The 24,398-nt window shown below is 40.1% G+C and overlaps 1 protein-coding gene across 1 annotated transcript in view; it reads right to left on the reverse strand.

Moving 5' to 3' along the window:
- Positions 1-24,398, reverse strand: part of med27 (mediator complex subunit 27) — a 78,903-nt gene that overhangs the window by 19,068 nt on the left and 35,437 nt on the right. The window contains exon 4 of the mRNA XM_066644218.1: positions 20,627-20,720. Within this exon, the coding sequence (XP_066500315.1) occupies positions 20,627-20,720 (94 nt within the window). The remainder of the gene's footprint in view (positions 1-20,626; positions 20,721-24,398) is intronic.

Here is a 24,398-nt window from a genome sequence, read left to right on the forward strand (position 1 = left end):
CAATGCAAGCATTTATAATAAGGAAAGGGAGGGTCGGGACTTTGGAGTTAAGCTGGATTTATTCTGACAGAAACCTCAGTGCAGTACTCCACCTTCACACCTGTGTGCATGCATGTGTGGGCTGGGGAGAGTGCAAGTAGGAGGCGGAGAAGGAGACGAGGGGGTGTGTGTGGGGCCTTTAAGACCCTCTGCTTTATTTGCTGAAGCTGTTCAAACAGCAACACCTTTGCTGGAACAAAACCGCAGTGCTTATTGTCTGAGGTGCTGGCTGTGAATTATTTAAGGTGGCTCTGAGGAGACAGAGAAATGGCAGAACTCTGCCTCACACTGCCTCAATACCACTGTTCACCACAGCGGCACAGAAAGAGGGAGTCTGACCCCACCGCTGACCGAGAGGAACAGAGAGAGAGACGCGACAGGGGGGAGGACAGAAGGTGTGCAGCACGGGGAACAGCCCAGAGACAGACTGCAAAGGGGTCAGCACAATACAGAGCAGCGGGATAAAGTTCAGCTACACAATCAGAGGAGTTATGGGGTTGGAACCAAACACACACACTCTCTCTCTCTCTCCCCCGTGCTCACACACACTCACACACACACACACACACACACACTTTATAACCTGTCACAGCATGAATTCACAGAGGATTAACAGCTCTAATACATATTCCATACACTGAGAAATGAAGTGTACTCTCCGAACGTCAAAGCCAACCTCTATTTTATTTCATTTCCAGTCAAAGTATCTGTCATCAACTACAAGTAATCAATGCCTCAGGAGGTGTTTTTAAGTGATTGAATATATTTACTTTGCATAAGGAGTCTCAGGAAAAGATGAGGACATTTTTTCCCCAAAACTGATGTTCAAAAAGTGGTTACAAACTAGAGAGAATATGCGCAGAACGATGGCTGGTTGGACAGCAAGATTGCCTCTCAGTGCTGGGATGGAGTGGTTGGAATTTTTCCATGTTCTCACTGTGTCTGAGTGGGTTTCCTCCAGGACCTCCACTTACCACCCAGAGTCTAAAAAATGGTAGGTGAATTAGCTACTCTAAACCTTTCTTGAAGGGAGTGAGTGAATGAGAGAGACAGTATGAATGTGTTTGTGAGTATGCCCGGATATGCCTGGTCATTGTATCCTGGGTTAAACCCCCTAGTGACCTAGCGCAGTCCCTCCAGGTGGACGGCCGTTCTTGATTGTGCCTGGCTGCCGCTTCTCACCAGTGTGTGTGCTGATAGAGTGTTGAATGGGGTTCAGTGCAGTGTTAACTATGTTGACTCATTGGGTGTCTAGACAGGTGCAATATAATTGATACTATAATTAATACATAAATTAATACTGAGCTCCTAAACACCATGCAACCACCTGGGACCACACAAAAATGCTCCAAATCAGAAAAACAGTCCCGTCAATGAGAGGTAAGAGACTATATTTTGGTCTTGGTTCAGACCTGAAAAAAAGTTCACAGGTGTTTTCTATCCTTCTGTTTTGAGATGGAAAAAAAGGTGAAAATCTGTAGCAGAACTCCAAAATTCAGCTGAAAATTCTACCAAATTCTAAGAGTGAAGTTTGGACTTTGGGAAACATATCCATGCAGAAATATTTAGAAAATTAAAACTTATAAATAAATGAGTAGGTGCAGTAAATACAGAACTAAAATACATTGTTTTAATGTTGATTTATATGTACTATGTAATAAATAATTAATTTGAATAAATAAGAAATTAAACATTGTATAAAACAATATACAATACAATTACAATATACTCAAATACACAGGCTCAGTCTCTCCATCTCTCACACGCGACCAGGTCATATTTATATATTAGAATTACTGCATAAATCATGAGTTTCATCACATTTTTTCAAGATTTCCTATAAACATCATTCCATTAATGCAGTTTTGGCTATTATCATAATAATAACAATAATATCATCATTACATCCACACAGTTTTAGGCAGGGTGTGGGGTGGGCAGGACTATGCTATGTTTGTTAAGGAGGCCGCACTTCAAGCCCAATCATACATAGCCTTCAGCAGCGCTTCACTTGATGGATTGCTCTGAAGTCGGGGAAGAAAAGCAAACAGATAAGTGAAGAGCACGGACAGGAAATCTAATGACGTTCCGTGCATACATGAATAAATACATTAAGGGGAAATAATTTGGTGTTTCACTATGACGACAAAACAAGCCTGGTGCACAAACGACACACACAAAAAAACAGTCTCTGCGAATGGCCAACCTAATTATTGAAGAACCTGCAAAAGAATTTCACAGAAAACAGCATTTGGAGAAAGATCTGGCCTCAATTAGCGAGACGCCACAGAATCCCCCAGAGGAACGTCTCATTACCGCGTGCAGACCAGGCGAGCGAATATACCTTTACATCACGTTAATGGTCATTGGGTGGAAAGGTGATAATAGAATAAAACTGCATTCACTGCAACTCCATCAATCCTCATCCCCACTCTCACAGATTCCAGCACATCAGTGATGCTTCATTTCATTACAAATAAAGGGATGATAAAAAATACAATGAGAAGAACGGTGTCCCCACACTGGCTACTTCACAGCTGCCGTCAACTGAGCAGAGAGTTTGTTCAAAAACAAACACAAACCACTTCAACCCGTTGAGTCACACAGAACTGGGGCTGTAAGACACAGATCATTTGGATCTGACTGAATTGTGTTTCTTGTTCAATTACAACGGATTATAATATAAGCCAACACTGACAGTACAAGCCAAGTTACCAAGACTGCATGAAGCTCTTGAAGCAGTAGGACAAGCTACATGTTTTAAATACAGTATATATACTTGTAAGCACCGATTATAAACTCACAGTGCAGTGTGTTCACAATTTCTTACAATTTTTGTAATTCTTGTTTGTTTGTTTTTGTATGTAAGAATGTTTAGTGCTTTGTCTGTTTTGATGATGTGCTTTGTCCTTTTGTGCTGCAGAAAACAAGTTTTCTTGTTTAAAAACGACATATTTTAATGCTGCTTTAAAGGCTAAGCACCAGCGATATGAAAGTGTCAAACAAATAAATACAGTGGAATTTGAGTTCCTACTTTGTGTTTATTGATAGTCAGAAAACATGTTATTTCTTACTAATTCAAGGAATAAGGTTTAAAAGACACTTAATTTAATGCAAAATGACGAAAAGGTGTGTTGTTTTTGGCTGCAATAATTCAATGTACAGTGGGACATTGGCCCACAAATGGCCAAATGGTGCACAAATGGCCCAAAGATCCCAAAATATCCTGAAATTGGACTACATTTGTCAACTTTAAACGGGCACTTTGGAAAGGACCATCCGCTCACTCCGTTATCTGTAGCTCATTTCACTGGCGCTTTTCCAAAAATATGGGCATGTAAGGACACCAACGAAAGGTGTTCAAGAGCCTCTGTAACATGGAGGTAAACAGGGTAAGGACACTCACTTCGCCTGTTTTAGTTGGTGTTAGTTAACGTTAGCTTGACTCGCTAAACTCGGTGTCTCAGATTATACTCGGCTACGTAGCTGCATTACGGAGGTTTATAGTGTCGGATGAATTCGAGTTCGACTTCGATCACATTTACAAGAATAACGGTACATCTAAATTTGAGTTTAGCTTGTTGCTAGGCTATTGTCATGAATAATGTTGGTTATTTAGCTAGATACTGTCATAACAGTCAGTCATAACGGTGTTTTACCGCGGCGTTGTTCAGCTGTTGTCCACCAGTGACGTCACGGCTGCGTTCAAGAATTTCCGTAGCGAGCTCGGGTTTTCCTGTCAATTTAATACAATTGTCAGTTTTAAAGAAAATTAAGCTGCTATTTTCATTTTAATTCATACTTATATCTGTCAGTCACTAAAATAATGTGAAATATTCATGGAGGTCCATTAAGTGGTGCTTAGCCTTTAAATTTTCCTGTATAAAATAAGTAAAGAAAGACATGTTCCTTGTAAAGATTTCACTGACCTTAAAGTTCATGAAGAGGCATTTGTGGAGGCTAAATCACATACTCGTTTTAACTGCATTTGTTTGTTTGTATCATACCAATGAATTCATCCATGGTGTGTGTGTGTACTTTCTGGATGTGAGCTCATGCTTGCGATACCTGTCCACTAATGTGAATTAACTCACACTTTAAGTATAAGAACATTTTTCTGCTACTTCTTGGAATGACCGAAACAATTCTCCTGAAGTGAAAAAAAAACAAGCAGATGCTAAAGACTGAGAGATTTTATTTTAAACCGAGAAGTGGATGATTTTTTCCAATGTGTCTATATATATATATATATATATATATATATATATATATATGTTTTGCCTCTATTCCTGATGCTGTATAATGTATGTCTTGAATAGAAATGGAATGGAGGGTGGTCTCTGGTTTGTGCTGTTCTGTATGTGTATGCAAAAATATACATTAAATGTAGAATAAATGTAAACAGTGGCAGCAGCATATCATTGAAATGATGGGTAGGCCATTACAGATCTCAGAATGATGTACTATACTAATGCATGGTGTAAGAATGAGTGAGCTTCGCTACCTCTCCTGAACTGTGTCCTCATCTACCATGCAAGTGTTGTCCAGTGCTGCAGTCAGTAAAACACTGGAAGCTGCAAATGAGGGCAAACCAAACACAGCCAGTTACACAACACACACACATACGCACGCACACACACTGTACTGAATACTCAGAAATGCAGGGAAACGAGAAGTCCTATGAGGTGATCAATCACGTCCGAAATGGAAGAAACAGGAAAAAAAGAAAATAGCGCAGGCAGAAAGACCCATTCATATTTGGCGAGGCCTTGCTCCACGTGCCCTGCCGCTGCGAGGTTTCTTATTAAACCGGTGGCTGTCAGAGTGGCCCAAAGCCTGGCCTCTGCTCCCCTCAGCCATCCATTACTGCCCGCAGCCTCCAAACACACAAGCCTGAGCGACCAGAATTGAAATATTCTTTTTTTCCCAGCAGGGATGAAGCGTGCGGGGCAGGTGTGATTGAAACTAACACCTACAACATGGTGCTGGACACTCAGTGCTGGGATTCAAGCTGAGGTTTAAAATAAGGGATATGGGTTTTAAAAAAAAATAAAAATTAAACAGTTAACTTGAACTCAAGCAATATTTTTCCCCCCCAATCTTCCCCTCATTTTTAGACAATGGCAGTTCCAATAAATCTCAACTAAATCCCCTCCAGTAATATGTTGCTACCAAGTTGGATGGATCAACAATCAGCAAACACTTCTTGCAATTGGAATCACTGCATCTTTTCAAATTTCTGGCAAAGTGACCTCAACAAGCTTGGTGGAGAGCACAAAATTTCAAATTCTACTAATTCAGCTAATAGACACTCGTATTGATGAGTATTGTGCTGAATGATGTGGGAGAGAGAGCCATCCTACGAACCCAGAGCACAAGCTTTCTCTGGAGTGATGACGAACCTTGTTTGGAATTCATTCATTCATTCATTCATTAATAATCTGTAACCCTTATCCAGTTCAGGGTCGCGGTGGGTCCAGAGCCTACCTGGAATCATTGGGCGCAAGGCAGGAATACACCCTGGAGGGGCGCCAGTCCTTCACAGGGCAACACACACTCAAATGTATTCAATATTTTCCTTGATTTTCAATAGGTCCTTCACAGGGCTGACGAAATAACGATAATGATAAAGTAAATGGCACCTAGTGTTTACAAAAAGAGTTACAAGGTTTTCATACATCAGCAAAGACAGGAATGTCCTTCTTGATTCTTTGAAGATGTAGCCCGAGGGTCTTAATGTATTTTGCTGAAGTGTAAACAGATTTCCCCACAACACTCTGGATACTGTCTGCCCAAAACCAAACCAGGGATGGGAATTCCTCTAAGGCCAAAAATCTAAACGCACAGCCTTCAGCTTATCGATACACATCCAGTGACTTAAAATTCAACTCCCCACTCTCACGCCGTCATGTGATGGTGCTCGGAAGAGCCGTTACATGTCAGCATGTATGGATTTCCCATTGATCTTTTCCTTAATGCATTCTAAAGAGAAAGTGGGTCCCTGAGGGGTGGATGTCAAATCTCTTCGTTCTCTTTGCACGAGCAGAACACATGAGTGATTCACAAACATTATGCATCTTTACTGGCCAAGCTTCAGCTTGTGCGCCACCATCTTGGGCAGTTTCTTTGGATGAAGGTCAGACCGAGACTGTAGAGATCCTCAAGCTGACCTTAACACTTTCAGTACTCTGGATCTGTACATAAGATGGAGAGGTGAAGGCTAGAATGCTTCCTACAACACTTAGAAAAGCAGCTATAGACCTGTGACAGTAGCAATATTCTATGGTCAATAGTGTCTCCCAGAAATTATTGCAATAAACGATATTATTATAACTTTCAACCCATTACATGACAATGGAATAGTGACAATACACTAGCATTATAATGTAATTACACCACTTTAAAGAGCAATGAATGTGTAGGGAAGACTTAGTTAAGAATAATAAGACATTGGAACTGGAATATTAAATGGGCTTAAATATACTAAATAATACATAATTAAAATAAAACCACCATTTTTAAACAAATCCCCATAATAGCTTCAGAATAGAGAGACCAGAGAGAATCAGAGACAGAACAAATTGAGTGGATAAAACAAGGGGCATGTTAATTCCTATGGTTCTGATGCAACGACATTATACATTTCAACACCCTTGGAGGAGAACACTAACTGCTTAGTTCTATTACATACGGTAACTGCAACTTAGTACAGTAATCCCTCGCTACTTCGTGGTCAATCATTCGCGGATTCGCTACTTCGCAGGTTTTTTCAAGGGGGCTTATGACCGCTATATCCTGGATATTGAGGAAAAATCTAGGAAAAACGTAAGTATTTCTCACGTACACTACATGTATTGTTCATGTCCACATCCGAGTGAAATTTACTGACGCTAAATCACAGCTTAGGAATGACTCTATTAAAGAAACTGGTAGGACATCACATGTAGTTCCAGCTGAAAAACATTACAGAATGACTGTTTAATGCAAAGGGTGGGTTGTTAGCAGTAACAGGGAGGGTTTTAAAAGTTCAAATACTCGTTAAATACATAAAAAAAATATATATCTTTCCTCTACTTCGCGGAAATTCGTTTTTCATGGGTGGTCTTGGAACGCATTCCCGCAAAAAACAAGGGATTACTGTAGAACTTAGTTCTATTATAGACTGTGTATTGGTTAAAGTGATGAGTGAAAGGGAGGGCCATCCTACCAACCCAGAGAGAGAAATGAAGATCGGTGCAATCAATTCCTCACAGCAATGTTCTGATACATAGTGTAAAGCCTTTCCAGAAGAGTAGTTTTTGGGAACATGTCTTTTAATGTTGTCACTGACAAATGAAGAAACACAACAAGTGGAAACTTTAGGCTTTTATAGTGAATGTAAAACGATAAAGAACAAAAAATAAATATGGAAGATTTTCCTGGACTGATGTTAGCGTGGTCAGTGACAACTCCCACATGTCCAGACCTGCTGCACTGCGTTAAGTCATAGCTTGCAAAAGTCAGATGGGCAGTTAAGTAAGATATCTTTGAGAAAGTGCGCTTGTTTGTATGTTGGTGCGGAGGGGCTGATTGAAGCCATGCTGTGTGCTGTCACTGCAGAACGTTTGAGAACACTAAGCGGGGGGGCAGAGACAACTTCGTAGGGAGGGTGTGCTTTCTTTCTTTCTCTCTCTCTTTTTTTTTTTTAAATTTGACTTTTTTTTGCCTTCCGTCACACGCTGAGTTCTTTTTACTTTGTCTTGTTGCTTCACCACATAAAGATTCCAACAAGAAACTGGCTCGTGCAAAACAAATAACAGCAAAACTACGGCCATCTGCTCTGATATCTGAGCACCGCGGGTGCGTGCACACACACACACACACCCAACGGAGGCACACAAACACACATCCATAATTGGAGACATGAGTAAACACATGTTAAGCATGTGCACACACATACATGCCCTGCACGCGCCCCCGCACACACCCACACACTCTCCCACGCTGGAAGAGAAAACAGTCTATTCAGACACAAACCACCACTTTCTAATGTCACCGCCACTCTTCAGAAACAGCGTTGCATGTCACTGCATCACGTTCAAAACATTTGTCCAAAAAGTAATAAATAAATAAATACATTTTTAAAAATCAAATAAAAGGCATGTCATGAATAATGTAAAGAATAGGTCTATGTCACTGTTTTTCAACAGCTCTCGTCTGTCTTCTCCACACTCACACACAGATGCAAAGTTGTTTTCTGACATCTGTATGATGTAATCTAGAGGCTTTTCAAACAGGCAAAATACAAGGTTCAGCCAGTTCCGAAATATCTTCAGATCACGTCCTAGGTTTTTGTAGATATTGCACATTTCTGTTTACAAGGAAAACGTAGGGTCAGTGTAAGGAAACAGGTTTTACTTTTTCACCATTCAGATATTTAAGATTTTAACATTTTTTCAAAAACAATTTAAATTTTTTAACTATGTTCAAAAACAATAATTTAAAAGTTAAGTTACATTTGAAAGCATGTTAACGTCCTAAATTATGGAAGAAATAGGGCCACTTCTGTGTCTAAATGCATTTACCATTTGTTTAACATTAACATTTTAGGTTCAAAGTGTGCTGCAGGAGGCACTTGCAAACAGACACCGAGTCGACTCCAAGAGTTTCAAAGCAGTCACCAGCCAAAAATTGATACAAGCAACTCCCAGGTGATTGCTAAGGATTTGACTCCCAAAGTATCATTTATTTAAGGGTTGTTGCCCTGACAACAGCAAACATACTAAGTATTTTCCTGTTTACTTCTGATTAAAAAAAAAGAAAATGGTGAGGAAATGTAATGTGTGATTTTTTTAGTCTTTGACATAATTGTTTAATTTTTATTTGTTAATGAAAACTATCTTTAAATATTTTAAATACGTTGTGAAAAACAGGTTGTCACAGATTTCGTTAAAGAAATGAACACTGAATCAAACAACAGCAAAACATCCCACGTCTGCATTCATTGAAATTGCTGCTATAATTTAACAATAGCAAAAGGAACTATTCTTATTTGATGAAAAGTTTGTCCAGTATGTGCAAGTAAAACATTGCCTACAACCAGTAAACATTACTAGACATTGGTAAATGCTGTAAGATTTCACATTCAGCTGAGCCTCTGCTGATTCTACTCTGAAGACTGTTCTGTCCAGAGGACAGCTGCCGACCACAGCCTCACCTCAGACAGGAAGACGCAGACAAGAGGCACGTGAACATAAACAGAAGAGTGAGAAGGCAGCAAACCTGACACAACCATCATGCTACATGGGCTAACAGCGCATCATGCTGACCACGTGGCCACATTGCTCAAATCTAAGAGTGGTGGATCGTGTGTATTTGTAAAGAACAAATATGGTGTTTATATTACAGATCTTCAAATTCGGTGCATTTCTGTCTTTATATCTGAATTCCATGATTCCATCCATGGTCTCAGCAAAGCGAAACACCCAGGACAGTACACAAGTACAGGGTACACTAGTACAGGGACACCCCTTTTAAAATAATGCAAGGAGATCAGACAATTTTTGAATTTTTGCCACTGGTACTTGCTTCACAAAATGTCTTCAGTACAGAACCCATGTACCACAGACCTGTTTTAATCCACATGACTTCGGCCAGGTCGAAGCCCATAACAAATTATTGTACTATAAATTAAGTAGTACACCAATTTTGAGATTCCAAACTGCATGCTAAACTAAAACAGCAAAACCAGACTAAACTAAAAACACAACAATAAAAAGAGACAGAAATTGTGCATATACTAGAAGCTGAGGATTCTGTAGTTGAAAAAAAAAGGTTTAAATAAACACACCAATCCAGACCACTATAGTGAAGGCTACAGAGCATGAACAAACAGGAAATAGTAGATACTGAACACTTCAAAGTACAGTTCAATGGCCTCAAAAGAGACAAATTACAGCAGACTCATTCTTAAAAACAAAACCATCTCAAACACATCTAACAACATTTGTGCACCACAATCCCTAGACAACTTCACCCACAATACACAGCGCAGCAGAAGCCTACAGTGGAACCAAAAGATTCAGACTAAACCACATCCTACTTTCAATTAAATCACATTCATTTCCACAGCCCTGTAGCAGAGAATCTTGTGAAAGTTCAATGCATTGCTCTGAAAAATGGTATGTATATATAGATATATAGCATCAATTCATATGGCGTGCGTGTGAAGCCAATAATTAATGTCAACAGCTATTCTCGGAAAATGCCTTTCTTCAGCCGTCCTCTGGGGACTGGACTAAAAGTGAGGTGCTGGTTCGGGGCCAGGATGTGTTCCACACTGAGGAGAAAAGAAGTTCTCAGAGAAAGAGAGAGAGAAAGAAAGAGAGAGAGAGAGAGAGAGAGAGAGAGAGAGAGAGAGAGAGAGAGATAGAGATAGAGAGAGAGGCAGCACTAAACTTTGGGGCGTCCTAGAGCGGTTCATTAGCCGAGTGAAAGTGCACTCCCAGGCGGAGCCGAGCTCCATGGCGGCAGATGGTGCTTTTTATTTGGAGCGAGAGTGGGCAGCCGAGAGGGAGGGGAAGTGAGGGGAGAGAGGAAAAAAACACTACAGAAAAACACTGAGCCGGCAGGAGAAGAAAAAAAAATTAGTGAAATTGTTCCTAAGCAACAAGTGAATGCCGTCTCAATTGCCGAATCAGCTGTGAAGCGCCAAACAGGAAGAGAGTGGAGCCAAGTGGGGACACAACTGACCCTGCCACTCTCAGAGAAATAGATCCCCAACCGTGTTTCGTATTAAATATATATAAAAAAAAAAATAAAGAAGAGAAGCATCCATTTTCAGATACAGAGGAGAGCTTTCATTATTCCTTTATTTAACTTTATTTAAGTCCCTGTACATTCTCTGTCCTTGTCCGACCTGAAGAATCACATCTATATTCAGCTGTTACCTAAAAGATTTGTGCATGTAGTGTGACAATCTGACTGTTGTCACCACAGTAATCAAACCAATCTCTGCCAATCCCAAGTGTAACTGAACAAAACTCTGTCAATCTCAATTGTAACCAAACAAAACCCTGTCAATCCCAAATTTAACTGAACAAAACTCTGTCAATCTCAATTGTAACTGAACAAAACTCTGTCAATCTCAATTGTAACCAAACAAAACCCTGTCAATCCCAGATTTAACTGAACAAAACTCTGTCAATCTCAATTGTAACTGAACAAAACCCTGTCAATCCCAAGTTTAACTGAACAAAACCCTGTCAATCTCAATTGTAACCAAACAAAACCTTGCCTATCCCAAGTGTAACTACACTCTGCCAATCCTAAGTGTAACCGAACAAAACTCTGTCAATCCCAAGTGTAACCAAACAAAACCCTGTCAATCTCAAGTGTAACTACACTCTGCCAATCCTAAGTGTAACCAAACAAAACTCTGTCAATCCCAAGTGTAACCAAACAAAATTCTGTCAATCTCAAGTGTAACCAAACAAAACCTTGCCTATCCCAAGTGTAACACAACTCTGCCAATTCCAAGTGTACCCTAAACAAAACTCTGCCTGTCATGCCTGTTACCCAACAACACACTGCCAATTTGATCATATCCTTAGAAAATTCAGATAATCCAGACTGCAACCCATCAAAATTCTATCAATTCTGATAGTAACCCAAGAAAACTCTGCCAGTCCCGACAGTAACCCAATAACTTTGCCAGTTCTGACTGTAAAAATAAATAAATAATAATAATAATAAATCCCATGACCAATCTCGAATGTACCCCAACAACAATCTTTGAATCCTGACTGTATCCCAAAAATGCCCAATCCCAGCTATGACATAGCTTAATCTCCTTTACTAATCTCCTTCTAAACCAGAGTGATATTACAAAATAAAAGTATCATTACTGAACAAGTTTTTATAATAAATTTATCATTACTGAACAAGTTCTAGGGGAATAACACTTTGTCCAATGTGCTGTTTGTGCTTATATTGATCTATGAATACAAATATCTCGTCCTTCCTATTTGCTGCTGATGTATTACATCTTTCAGAAGCTGTTTTGAAGCCTATCACAGTGGACAGTTTTAGCTGCTGAAACAGCTGGGGGTAAGCATCAGCCACTCAGCATTCGTCTATCTGAGCACCATCAATGCCATTTCAGCCCTCTCCCAATATGGCCACCTCATCAACTTTTCTATTTGCTTTCCATTCAATGCCAAGAAAAGAATAGTCCCTGGCTTCTCATGTTGGTCTGATATAAATGAGAGGGTATATTCCATTCTCTGCCTCTGCATTGACCTCAGCTGTCTCCTGACCGTCCTCGGCCCCTCAGCACTATCTGGCTCTTTGAAGTTGTTGGGGAACGTTCCGTCAATATTCCAGAGCCGGAAGCCGGACGCCTGCCCTGAGTTCAGAGCCCTGCTGCTGCGACCTTGGGTAGGGCCAAATATTCCAAATGCAGATCAATAGCAGCGCAAGGTCACTTTAAGATTCAATTAATAAGACAGGGCTCAAAGAACAAAAGAGAGAGAGAGACAGAGTGGGAGTGAGAGAGAGAGAGAGAGTGTGAGTTGGGGCATACCTGACTGAAGGGAAACAGTGACAGAAAGCAAGAAAGTGAAAAAGACCATCAGGCATAACATACATTGCTGCCAGAAGGAATCCTCATATCAGAAATGAATAAGTCAGAAACTAAAATAAAATTTATACAAAGCATTTAAAGTAACACTCTTTTTACCTTTAATATGCAGTATTTAGAAATTCAGTGTAATGTTCCACAGCCTCTGTCACTGCTACTCTGGGCTCAGCACTGCAGAAAGTGCACTGTGTAACTTTTGAAGGAAACCACATACCTCTCTCGCCCTCCACAATGATTTCAGTACAGTGCTGAATAATGAATTATAATGAGGAGCCCACTGAGCTAAAACCCTTATTTTACATAATTTGACTTTAAAGTCTCAGGGAACGTGGAGTAAATATTAAAATCTTAGTGTGGTATTAAGGGCATAATATTAAACCTCTAGCAATGTTTGAAAAAAACAATGACACAGTGTCAGTGATGCAAAGCCCTGGTGGGGTACTTTGTTAAATATGAGTGAGTGAGTGAGTACGAACTGGTTTCATGAGGTACTCTGTATCTCTAAAACATGATGCATTAAAGATAAAAAAAATGTCATTCAAATTTGGCGTGCAATGGTTACAAAAAAAATAAAAAAATAAAAAAAATAGCACCATATAAATAAACGGCAGCTGTTTTCAAACATTCAAAAAGCTGAGTTTTTTCCCCCATGACAGCAGAGATAAGGTCAGAAAATGTTGCAATAATGAAAGTTTTGATGAACAAACCCTTCTGCTGTGGCCTGTGTTTTGTGCTACGCTCCGTTTTCCAAGTGGCTCCTGCCACACACTCAGTGGTGGGGAGCTTTGAGGTGGATATGCACTGGTGTGTCTTTGATGCACACTGCCAGACGAGTGACAGGATCCAGTCAGTGGCAGCACATTAAACAGCTTCACATCATCTAAAAATACAGCACGCTGCTAATCAGGAGAAGGAAATCACGACATGTACATATATTCCAAACTGCACATACTGGCACTGGAAGTGTGTGTCTGTGTGTGTGTGGGGGTGAGGTTAGTGCTGGGAGGTTTTGGATAGTGGCGGTGGTATCAAAGTGGCTAGGAAAGTGTTAGGACAGCAGGAGGAAGAGGATGAGTATGAAGAGGAGGAGGAGGAGGAGAAGGAGGCATTTTGTCATGCTCATTAACATCCCCTAATTATGGCTCTGGCAGCATCGCTCATAAGAGAGCCCACAGAGGGCCAGCCCTTCCCTCTGCCCTCAATCTCACGCCCTAGTTAACGCTACCGCACAAGCAACCCATCCAGGCTCCCAGCCTCCACTGTAAGCCATACGGCTTCTGATCGGAATTGAAAAATAAAATAGGGCCAAACAGGGTTCTCAGGAGTGACTCCATGGATAAAAAAATATTAATAAATAATAAGATCATCCCACTGTAAAAGAGGCATTCATTAAAAAAACTTAACTCTATAAAATATTGTACCACCGTATAGAATTAAACAAAATAATTCAAGGACCATTTAGTTCCTCAGTCCATTCATTTTTAAATAAATTAAACATATATATTTTAATCTGAAAGATATACCAGGGAATTAGCACTTAACCATGTAATAGCATATATATTTAGTAGTAGTTAAAGAAGACATGCCTGCTTTTAGCTGTGAGTGTGGGTCAAATCACAGAACAGAGTGGCAACACTATAGCAATGTAACCACCATAGCATTAGCACTAGCGAAATCTTTGGTGAAAATCACCCTAAAGCATAGGCCTGTTAGCCTGGGTTTGGATGCCCCTGCAGCAGATGTGTGTTGAGATGTAACTGTAACCGGCAAGGGGGTGGGTGCTACAGAAATTTGTTGGGAACCGTTGCTTGAAATGATGGAAATGGGATGGACGGAAAATGAAAGAGCTCTCTAGAACTTTCTTCCTAGAAAATTTAAATGACGTGAAGGTTCCTTAAGCTTCATTCTTACACCTCACATATCATTAAAGAAGTGGTTCTCTAAGAAACCATCTTTTCCAGGCGAACGAAGATTCTTGTGTATGGTGTCGCACCTATAATCCTTTTTGGAACCTGTGTTTTTAACAATGTTCCTTAGGTAACCCAAGGTGACTCTTCCTACATCCTGCACAGAACTGCTTCTGGCAGTTTCCTTAAAAAATGGAAGTTGCATTTTTGTGTTTCTGTGTTTGGCAATGGTCCTGGAAGAAGAGTCCACTGGGACTTGGTGGATTTGTTTATAAGAAACTGATTTTAGAAACACTCCATCTCTGGATTTTCTTTACTGTAAAGCTCCAGTCTAACCATCCTGCATTTTTCTTTGCAAGTGATTCTGCTCTAAAATAAGAGGAGGGTCTGAGTGCACAGTGTGAGCTGGATAGTGCTGATCTTTTAAAGAGAAAGTAAATGTAAATACAGACTCTTCCTTGGTGATGGCTTTAGACGTGATGGAGCGAACGTGCAAAATATATCAACTAAAATTTGTTAACTCAGACAAACTGCAGGTGAATGGAGGCCTTGTCAACACTCTGCTCCAACAGCTTCCAAAAGTTAGGAGGACAATATTTCATTCTGCCAGTTGGACGAACTGTTGGGCTAAAAAAAGTTCTACCCAATCTGCCTGGTAATCTAGCAGAGCAGCTTCGCCTACAAACATGATTTTGTTGAGCCAGACATTTTCTTTATTTTCCATCCACTTCTTTGATTTGAGATATTACTTGTAGAGCTGAGGGAAGTATTAGGGCAGGGCTCTCTTCCTCTCCAGTCAGGGGAACAGGACTGCATGACCTGACTTCAAAGCAGCTGCATCCAAAGGAACTACAGCAAGAACTCAGAGATGCGCACTCCAGAGGAAAGCTCTTCTGCACAGACTGTAGCCTGCTACTGTAAATGACTAATAAAAAAATTCTTTAATTTCTTCTTGAAAATGATTACAAAGAGAAGTGATTTAACAGCGTATAAATGGATGTTTGTATGCCACAAAAGAACCCATGTGGGTTTAAAAATGGAACGAGAACAGGAACAAGATGGAAAGGTTGGCATTTTGATGGATGTGGTGTGCCTTACAGCGCTGATTAAAATGCTTGCACTTCTGTTTTGACAAAGTTCTGCTGGAAGCAGCGTAGATTCGACCTAAGAACTGTACTGGGTATGACTCTGCTGGCTGTACTGCATCAACTTTACTTAGCCTTGGTGGGTTGAGAAGTTGGTAGCTTTGCCGAAGTGCGCTGGATTTGTGTGGAGTGCACACTAACCCTGTCACAAGAACAAAGCTTGTTTAATTAGTAGGTCATTAAAGGGGAGATATCACTAATTAAGTGCATGTGCCCATCATTTGGGGCTCTGGGGCCTCCCAACACCAAACAATGTGAAACAAAACAACCATATGAGTTTCTTGTGGTCTGTTTAAGTGATAAACATGATAAAATGGGCTGTTCTGATTTGGATATGCATTTACCTCAAGTGCAAAGACTTGGAAATGTCCCACCTTTTCATCAGAGTCTCTCCAATCATAGCGATGGACACACATTTGTATAAGAGTGCAGAGGCAAGGTTAAATAGTGACTGAATTAAACACAAGTGTGAGAAGAAGTGAGTGTACGGATTGAACATGGTGAAAATAATGACGGAGAAGAAAGATAACAGAGTGAAAATGACAAAAAAACAAACCCTTCAGCTGAAGCTATGGCTCCTTCTTATTTAAAGGAACAGGGAGGTTTAGACAGTGGGAGAACAATGCTGTTTTGTTTGTTTCTTGTGGTATTTCAACCAAGGCATGTAACAAATTTTCCATTAAGACCCCAACTGTCTTAATTTGTGGAAAAGGGGTAAAAAATATTGCCATTAAGGGAAGAAGAAAAGTGATTCAATCAATTCTCTCCTGTCAAACAAAGCAGTCCATTAATCTAAACATGTTTGTCTCAAGTTTGCTACCTTACTTTTACAACAGAATTGGGGACTAACAACCCATCAGTTAATATGTTGAGCAATATAAGACTAAAGCCCTTCTGGAATTGAACTTAACACCAGATTCCAAACTCACCTGGTGAGTTCCAAACACACCTTTGTAATTAAACATTACAAAGTATACTGTACAGGTTTGATTTTTCGTGAAATTATTTCTTTAACGGCTCTAGTCCACCAAGTCACAAATTTGTTAATCTGAAGTGGTGGATCCGGCCAATAAAACCAATCGGTCCACTTCATCTGAGCAGAGTGGGCCAAAGAACCAAGAGTGGCTGGGCTCCCGGCTTTCAGAGCAGTGTTACGGGGAAGTGAGGGCTGTTTTCTTTATTGAGATAATTAGAGGGGTGCAAAGCGGTGCAAGTGAAGGAGGCGGGATTCTGGTGTTCAAAGCTTTGTTGTGAACTGTGGCAGGGTCCCTGGGGTGGGAAGCTGGCACCAAATGACTCCCGCTGAGGCCTAGTGGACCACACTGCCAACTGGGCCATCTGGCAGCTGGTGCCCTGTGGGCGTGAACTGGCGAATCCCACTGCTGGGGAAGGGGCATTTGTAGTTCTTCTGGCACTGATGCCAAGATCCCTCAGTCTCTTTCCCTCTCATCACCTTCTTTTACCCACTGTCTCTGACGTTTTGCCAAAAAAAAAAACACAAAAAACAGCAGGATTTCTGTGATAAAATTAGGGCTGAATGATAAGTGGATGACATATTAATCTAAGGATGATATCTGACCAATATCACACTTGTGAAGTGTAATTAACTATATATCAAAGGGGCCATATATATATTTTTAAGTTAACACAGTTCCCTGAGTAATTAACACAATGTCTGTGACATGCTACTGACAAAATACCACATAGATCAAACAACACACCATTCTCCATGTCTAAACAAGCCTCTTCAGAACGACCTGTTCCAGTACCTGTTGAGAATGATAGTCCATGTAAACCAGACGCGAGGCACCAGCAGATCAAGCACAGAAGTAGAAACGTAGGTTTTAGTCATTTTTGCTTTAGTCATTTTCTCCACCTTTGTTTTTGTTCTCACGGTATTTGATCAGAACTCTTATTTCCCCATGTGGGTTGTGTCTGTTTTACTCTGTTTAACCTCATCTTTGCTCTTTAACATAAACACGGCTGCAGTGTTGTGATTGGAGAGTCTCAGGCAAGGAGGCGGGCAACTCTGAAGTGTCTGTTATTTACAGTGGTGGACAGTAACGAAGTAAATGTAATTAATTACTGTACTTAAGTACTGTTTTCATGTATCTGTACTTTGCTCAAGTATTTCCATTTTGGGCGAATTTTTACTTTAACTCCACAACATTATGAAAATCTGCCATTCCTTTTGGTTTGTGTGTGAATAAAACCGTGACATGTCTGAACAAATCTCTTGGCTCCACACAGTTCCTTGTCCGACACAGCGTCACAGTTACCAGGAAATAAACAAACACAGTCACCATGCTAAAAGTGAAAATGTTTGTCCTCCTAAAACTAATAATACTAAAGGCAGACATTTTGTTTATCAACTGTTGTGTGAAATTGAGAATTGTCAGTTCTCAGAACCATTATGAATTAACAAAATGATTTGTACCCTTTAGTATTTGGCTGTATTTGAGTAATCGGTAACAACTATTCATTCATAAACCCAGTTTATGCATCTGTAGATGTCACACATCACTCACACACAATATGTTATCTACATAAAACAAATCAGACAAACTCGCTTTATCCCACGTTCTCAGATTTAGGCAGATTACAAATATTTGCCTGGGTTGTTTTACTTTACAGTTTGTGTGTTGGTAGGAAGTCCAGATCCCCAAATGAATGTGCTAATGCAACCAAAACTGATAATGTCCACATTAAAATTTTCACATATATAACTCCTTTTTGATTTCTTCAAATGTGGAAGAAAGTGGATTATTTCAAAAGGCTTGGGAGTTATGTTTGTTGGGCTGACAAGTGGAAAGTAGAACATTCTGACAGACAGGGGTCCCATTACATCTGGTGTAAAGCTACATGGGCGACCTGCCATGACTGACAGAACCTCTGCTCTCCACCAGAAATTCCTGCAGATCTTTAAAACTGGGTTATGCAGCAACTCGAGAGCAAGTCCACCTGCGAAGAGCTGAAAAGAAAGAAAAATTAAGGTTCTGGGGTCCTGACACTGAGATGTTGTGGCAGAACCCAAAACATGCAGTTCATTCTCGAAAGCCTTCCCAAAGCGACTAAAATCTGTTTTGCAAAGAAGTGTGTGCCTGATTTAATAAAAAAAATAAAATAAAATACAATTTAATCTCCAGTTTTAGGAAGCGATTGGTAATGGTTGTTGTTGCAAAATAAGGCATAAGCAGTAAGTGGGGTGTGATTTGACCAAAATAACCTTGTTACATTAAATTCTTATCTGTAATAAGATGCATTTGAAGGGCTTGAGCATTTAATGCTAAATGTAATGTGGCAGACTTCCAGACTTTCATACACTCTCTGTTCAATTTTGCTATTTAAAACTTAAGACCACGCTGGAAAACTTAGGACATAATAAAAATAACAGCTGTTATGAGGTGACAATTGCAGATTTAAACTGTGATTAATCAGTCATGCCATGTTTATACATTTTCATAATTGTCATCTAACAATCTGAGACATATTGGCACTGAAGTGTCACAGAAATAATGATGTCACAGAGTCGGCTCAGACACGTACGCTTGAACCACACTGACTCTGCTAAATGTTTATGCAATATTTAGCTAGTCTTGTCAGAACCCCCTCAATACCACTACTGGCCACACTGCCACTGTCAATCATTCAGAGACACTCGCAACTCTGAGTGGGCAGCATCTTGTAATTTTTGGATCATTCAATGTTATACTGAATATAACATTTTCAAATGCTTATTCCGTGGCACATATTTAAGAAAAGTATACATTTGTATATTTAAAAGCATGTTGATTACTTTATGTAAAAGTAAACAGACTTTGGAAGTCTTTGGTAGAATGTGACGGACATCACATGTCAATCAGCCAAAAAATGTGATCGTGCCAAGAGCTGTAACAGCAGAGAGAACACTGGAAAGTTCCTTCTGAAAGAAGAGAAGTAGCAAAAAGCACAGGGAACACTAAAATCAGGATGAATATCCCCAGGCTGTGGTGATCCTGTGTCCTGTTTTTGGTGTTTTCTGCTCTCTGATGTTCTCTGAAGCTCAAACAGAGCTTAGTCATCTGCAGTAGAAAAATCTGCATGATCTTCAAGAGTCAGACATTTCCAGAGCCAATTTGCGTGCTCCCTTCGGGAGGTTTATGAGGACAGCCAGAGGACAGAGCACTCAGAGAGAGTATGTCCCCAGAAACAAGGACAACCTTCTCATCCTCTATTGACTCCTTATAGAGCTAAACATGTTCATAAACACTGAAACAAGAACCAAAAACCGGCTCAGAAAATGTGGAGAAAATAAAATATCAACCTATGTTTTATCATTCATATGCATTTTAATATTCACCTTGGCTTTAAAAATTAATCAATATATTAAACTTTCCGTTGTTCTAATATCTGACTGGTGCTATGACACCTTTAGAGGTCCAGGGTGAATTATGTATTTGAGCCTAAGGTCAAAGGCCTAAGGTCAAAGTGCTCAAGGCCAAATGTTGTCTAGCGTGGTGTACATCAGTGGAACCACATTTTGTTAAGTGACAGAGTAGGATCTAGTACATGTGTGAGGAGTTGGAGGTTTGTGGGTTTGTGATCTAGAACTCATCATCTCTGATTAGTACCTGACCTCACCGATGTTCTCCTGGCTGAATGCACTCAAATGAGATTCGCAGGTACTTGTTCCACGGACTTCCTCAAACACTTTTGCTTACTTTGTTACAGTTGTAGCTGAGGTGATTAACCTAAAAAAAATGTAGTCTTTACTACCCAGGAAATACTGAAGAGTCCTTGGCCTACAGGACACATCACCGGCACCAGGGCCATTTTTCATAAGTCTATGGAGGAGATTTATGTCTACCCAGTAAAAAGTATTTCCCACAGTAAATTTCACAAGTGACAGTCATGCATCATTCCCAGATTAAACATACCAGCAGAACGGCTGAAGTCCCATTGGGCCGGAACAGCTCAATAGACATATCGGGAAACATGCGACCGATTCTAGAGATCACGTCGTCCACGTACCTGCGGAAAAAGGGAAACAAATTTACTTTACACACTCGTAAATCAGCACAAGATCCAGTTTGTGAGCGACATGTAAACAGGGCATGGAGACATGATTGCCGCTGTTAGAAAGTCAATCACTTTTCATTAAGGCAGCAATATTGAAAAAGCTGTGTTTCTTTGAGCTCAATAGTATTGACGTGTTGATGTCAGGATGGTAATGTATTCCTCAGATTCTCTCTGAATCACACCCACCCATCTCCAGCATGTGATTTTGCCTAACTCTCTCTTTACAGCTGAGCAGTTTACAGTAGTAGTTAATAATTAACCCTTGAGCAAACAGTAGCATGATTTAGGGCCTACGTTTTTAAAGTTGTAAAATATTGCAGAAAAAAAACATTTCTGAGGATTTTTGAGAAACTGTTGACCTCTCTGGTGGATATATGTAATTGTGAAAGAATATATTGTAATGTGGATTGTGCTGCATCCCCGTCCCCCGAGCAGAGTTACGTGATTACTGTGAGCGTGTTTGTATTGAAGAAGAATTTAAGGTTTGATCAGAACTCAGTGACGGAAATGTCATCCATGTTATAGATGTAGATTTTTGTCAAAATATTCAATGTGTTTTGAAGTGTCAAATAAAAAAAAAATTATAATAATAATTTGAGAGTAAAAAAAATTTGCAACTTGACTCAGTAATGTGTAGTTTCCCAATTAAAAAATGTATATTTACATGCAGCTTTTAAAAATGTTTCTGACTGGCTTTTTTTTTTTTTTAATTAAAATGTCCGTAGGTGTGACTGTGTTTGTGTGTGTTGCCCTGTGAAGGACTGGCGCCCCCTTCAGGGTGTATTCCTGCCTTGCACACAGTGATTCCAGGTAGGCTCTGGACCCACTGTGACCCTGAACTGGATAAGGGTTACAGATAATGAATGAATGATTATGTATACGTTTCAGAAAGGTAGGAGTCAGAAAATACTTTAAAATTCTTATAAATTTAGTCAAATGGTTCTTAAGTAACTTAAGTTTTTTTGTTATTTGGAACCATGATAAAAGTATAAAAATACATTTAACATCTTACACGTGTATGCAGATGTATACAGATGTGCAGATTTATTTTTCTCAACTTTCTTTCAAATCCACAGGATTATTTCACACACCTCCTAAGTGTAGACCTTGCAATCCACATGTATCCAATTACAAATGGAAACTCAGAGGCACACACAGTGCTCCCTGACTGAATGATTCTTTGGGGAACCAAAAGTGGTCCTTCTATGGCACTGCTTTAAAAGTGATTTATTTTTAAAAACATGGCAAAGTTGTTGTCTTTCTGGTTATAAAAAAAGGCTTGAATATACGCAAACGTAATTTACTAAGACTGTAACAGACAGCTGATGTAGACATCAGTGAGCAGAAGTCTCCTACCACAAAGCTCTGGAGAAAAACAACACAGGGAGAAAGAAACAAGCAGGGAATGATATCACGCACTAAAAATACATTAGGATATCGCATGTAGTGTGGGGAACGTGGATGACCTGGGGTTTGGTATAGCAGCAACACTGCAGGTCTTCATGTGGGGCACTAGAGTAGCCGCTTTATACCAGTAAGAGCCCTTGGGCAGGATTGTCCACTGGACTGGTGGGGAAAATGGGAGCAGGGGGAGTGAGAGACAATGAGCACAGCAATCAACTGTTCCCTGGGAGCTGTGGCTGGCCATCGTCTACTCCAAGTGTGCGTGTACTCACTTACTTACTGTAAAAAAGTCAAACATTTCTAACTAATATACTTCTATTTCTTTCTATTATTAATCGTCTTACAGTACTAGGGAAGTATAGTGCTAGGTTTCTTGCCCAAGGACTCTTATTGTTCTAGCTTGATGTGTACCTGTGCAGGGAACTGAACCCTGGTCTTATCCACTACACCAACCACATTATACGCGTCCAAAACCTAATTAAATGTTAATTTGCTCTGGATAAGAACATCTCCCAAATGTCACAAACGTAAATGTAAATCTCTGGACGCTGGCCATCACCTTCCCTGTCCAAAGGTGAACGAGTGTTTCAGAAGCCTGCCAGGGTTGTTGAAGTGGCTCGTTAGACTTCAGAACGCTTGGAGTTGGAGAGCCAAAGCCTTGAGCCTTCCCTTGAGTCAGCAGAACCGCCACCAAGAAGAGTCACCCTACATGTATTGGCGGGTCAATGCTAATAAGGGTTTAATGAAAATCTCCTTTGCCATCAGCTATCAATAGACTTGAGGGACTGCTCCCGCACACAAAAAGGGGAGAGGAAAAAAATAATTCATTAAAGAAGTGCCGGAGAGAGGTTGGTCAGAGGGGGAGGATTAGTTGAAGAAGTCATTTGAAAGTTACAGAGGGGCAGGATGTGCACTCTCTTTCACTCTCGTTATAAAGCCTCTGTCAATCCACCACACAAAGACCCACAACTCTGACTGAACACGGCAGGAGAATTATTCAATAATAAGTCCACTTTCTCTGAAAAGAAACTTAGTTCTGTTGATCAATGTCATATTTATGACTTTTTTATTTTTTACCTTATTACTCTTACACTTACACTCTTCTAAACACAGTGTACACACCCTGGACACTCACACCTGTGGACAATTTCCCACCTACCAACATGTATTCTTGACTGAGGGAGGAAACCCATGCAGGCACAGGGAGAACACACCAAACATGTCACAGGCAGCGGGTGAAACCTGGGCTCCAGGACTCTGGAACTGTGAGGACCAGGTTCCCTGTCTGCCATGTGTTCCTGCCTTTAGCCCAATGATTTTGGGTAAGCTCCAGACCCACCATAACCCTAATCATGATGAAGTGGTTACGGACGTTGAATAAATGAATGAATAAATAATGAGCGAACGACGCATAATTATGAGATTGTAAATCATATATACGGTCTTTTATTACAATCAATTTTTAAGTCAAATATGAGCTAGTCAGACAAAAATTAGGAAATGCTGTGTCAGTATGAACAACTAAAAGGCTTCCCTATGAAAAGGACTGATTTGCCGTTGCAGGCTGCACTCCAAACGTTAAAAACTGAATCTGTTTTCTTCCATCCATTTAATTGGAATTTATTAAAGCATGTTTGCATTTCCTCACTCAGCCCCTGCTGATATCAAAAGAAAGCAGAATATGTCCAACATCTTCCACCATTTGTAGAAAATCCCCCTGGTGTAGCTCAAACTCTCTTCATTTACCGACTTGAATTCAATTATGACACGTTAAATATTCAGACAAGTTATTGCAGTTCATGTCTTATGTGCCTTATCTATATATTCCCAGGCATTTTCAGCAGAAGTAGTAGTGGAACATTGGTCGCTGGATACTTTGAGAACTGCCGCAAGGCCATACAAGAAAGTCTTAGCATTCATTTCACATTAACAACAGGGTGCTCATTATATAAGCAATTTTAGAGTAGAACATCAGTGTAAATGCCAATGTGTGTATGTGAAAGGCAAATGACACGTGTAGTTGACTTGTCTACACCTTATTTCAGGAAACCAAACATGGAAATTAACATTTTTCTTTTGGGTTTATGTAGTTAAAATAAGAAGAATATTTCAGTCTACGTATCATTCAGTCTACATAGTACACCCCTCCTCCCCCAAATTACGATTAAAAGGAGAAAGAATGCTCTCTGTAGAGGATGTGTTATTTTCCAATAGAATATGATCACA

This window comes from Hoplias malabaricus, chromosome 14 (assembly GCF_029633855.1).
Source record: "Hoplias malabaricus isolate fHopMal1 chromosome 14, fHopMal1.hap1, whole genome shotgun sequence".
Classification (NCBI taxonomy): Eukaryota; Metazoa; Chordata; class Actinopteri; order Characiformes; family Erythrinidae; genus Hoplias; species Hoplias malabaricus.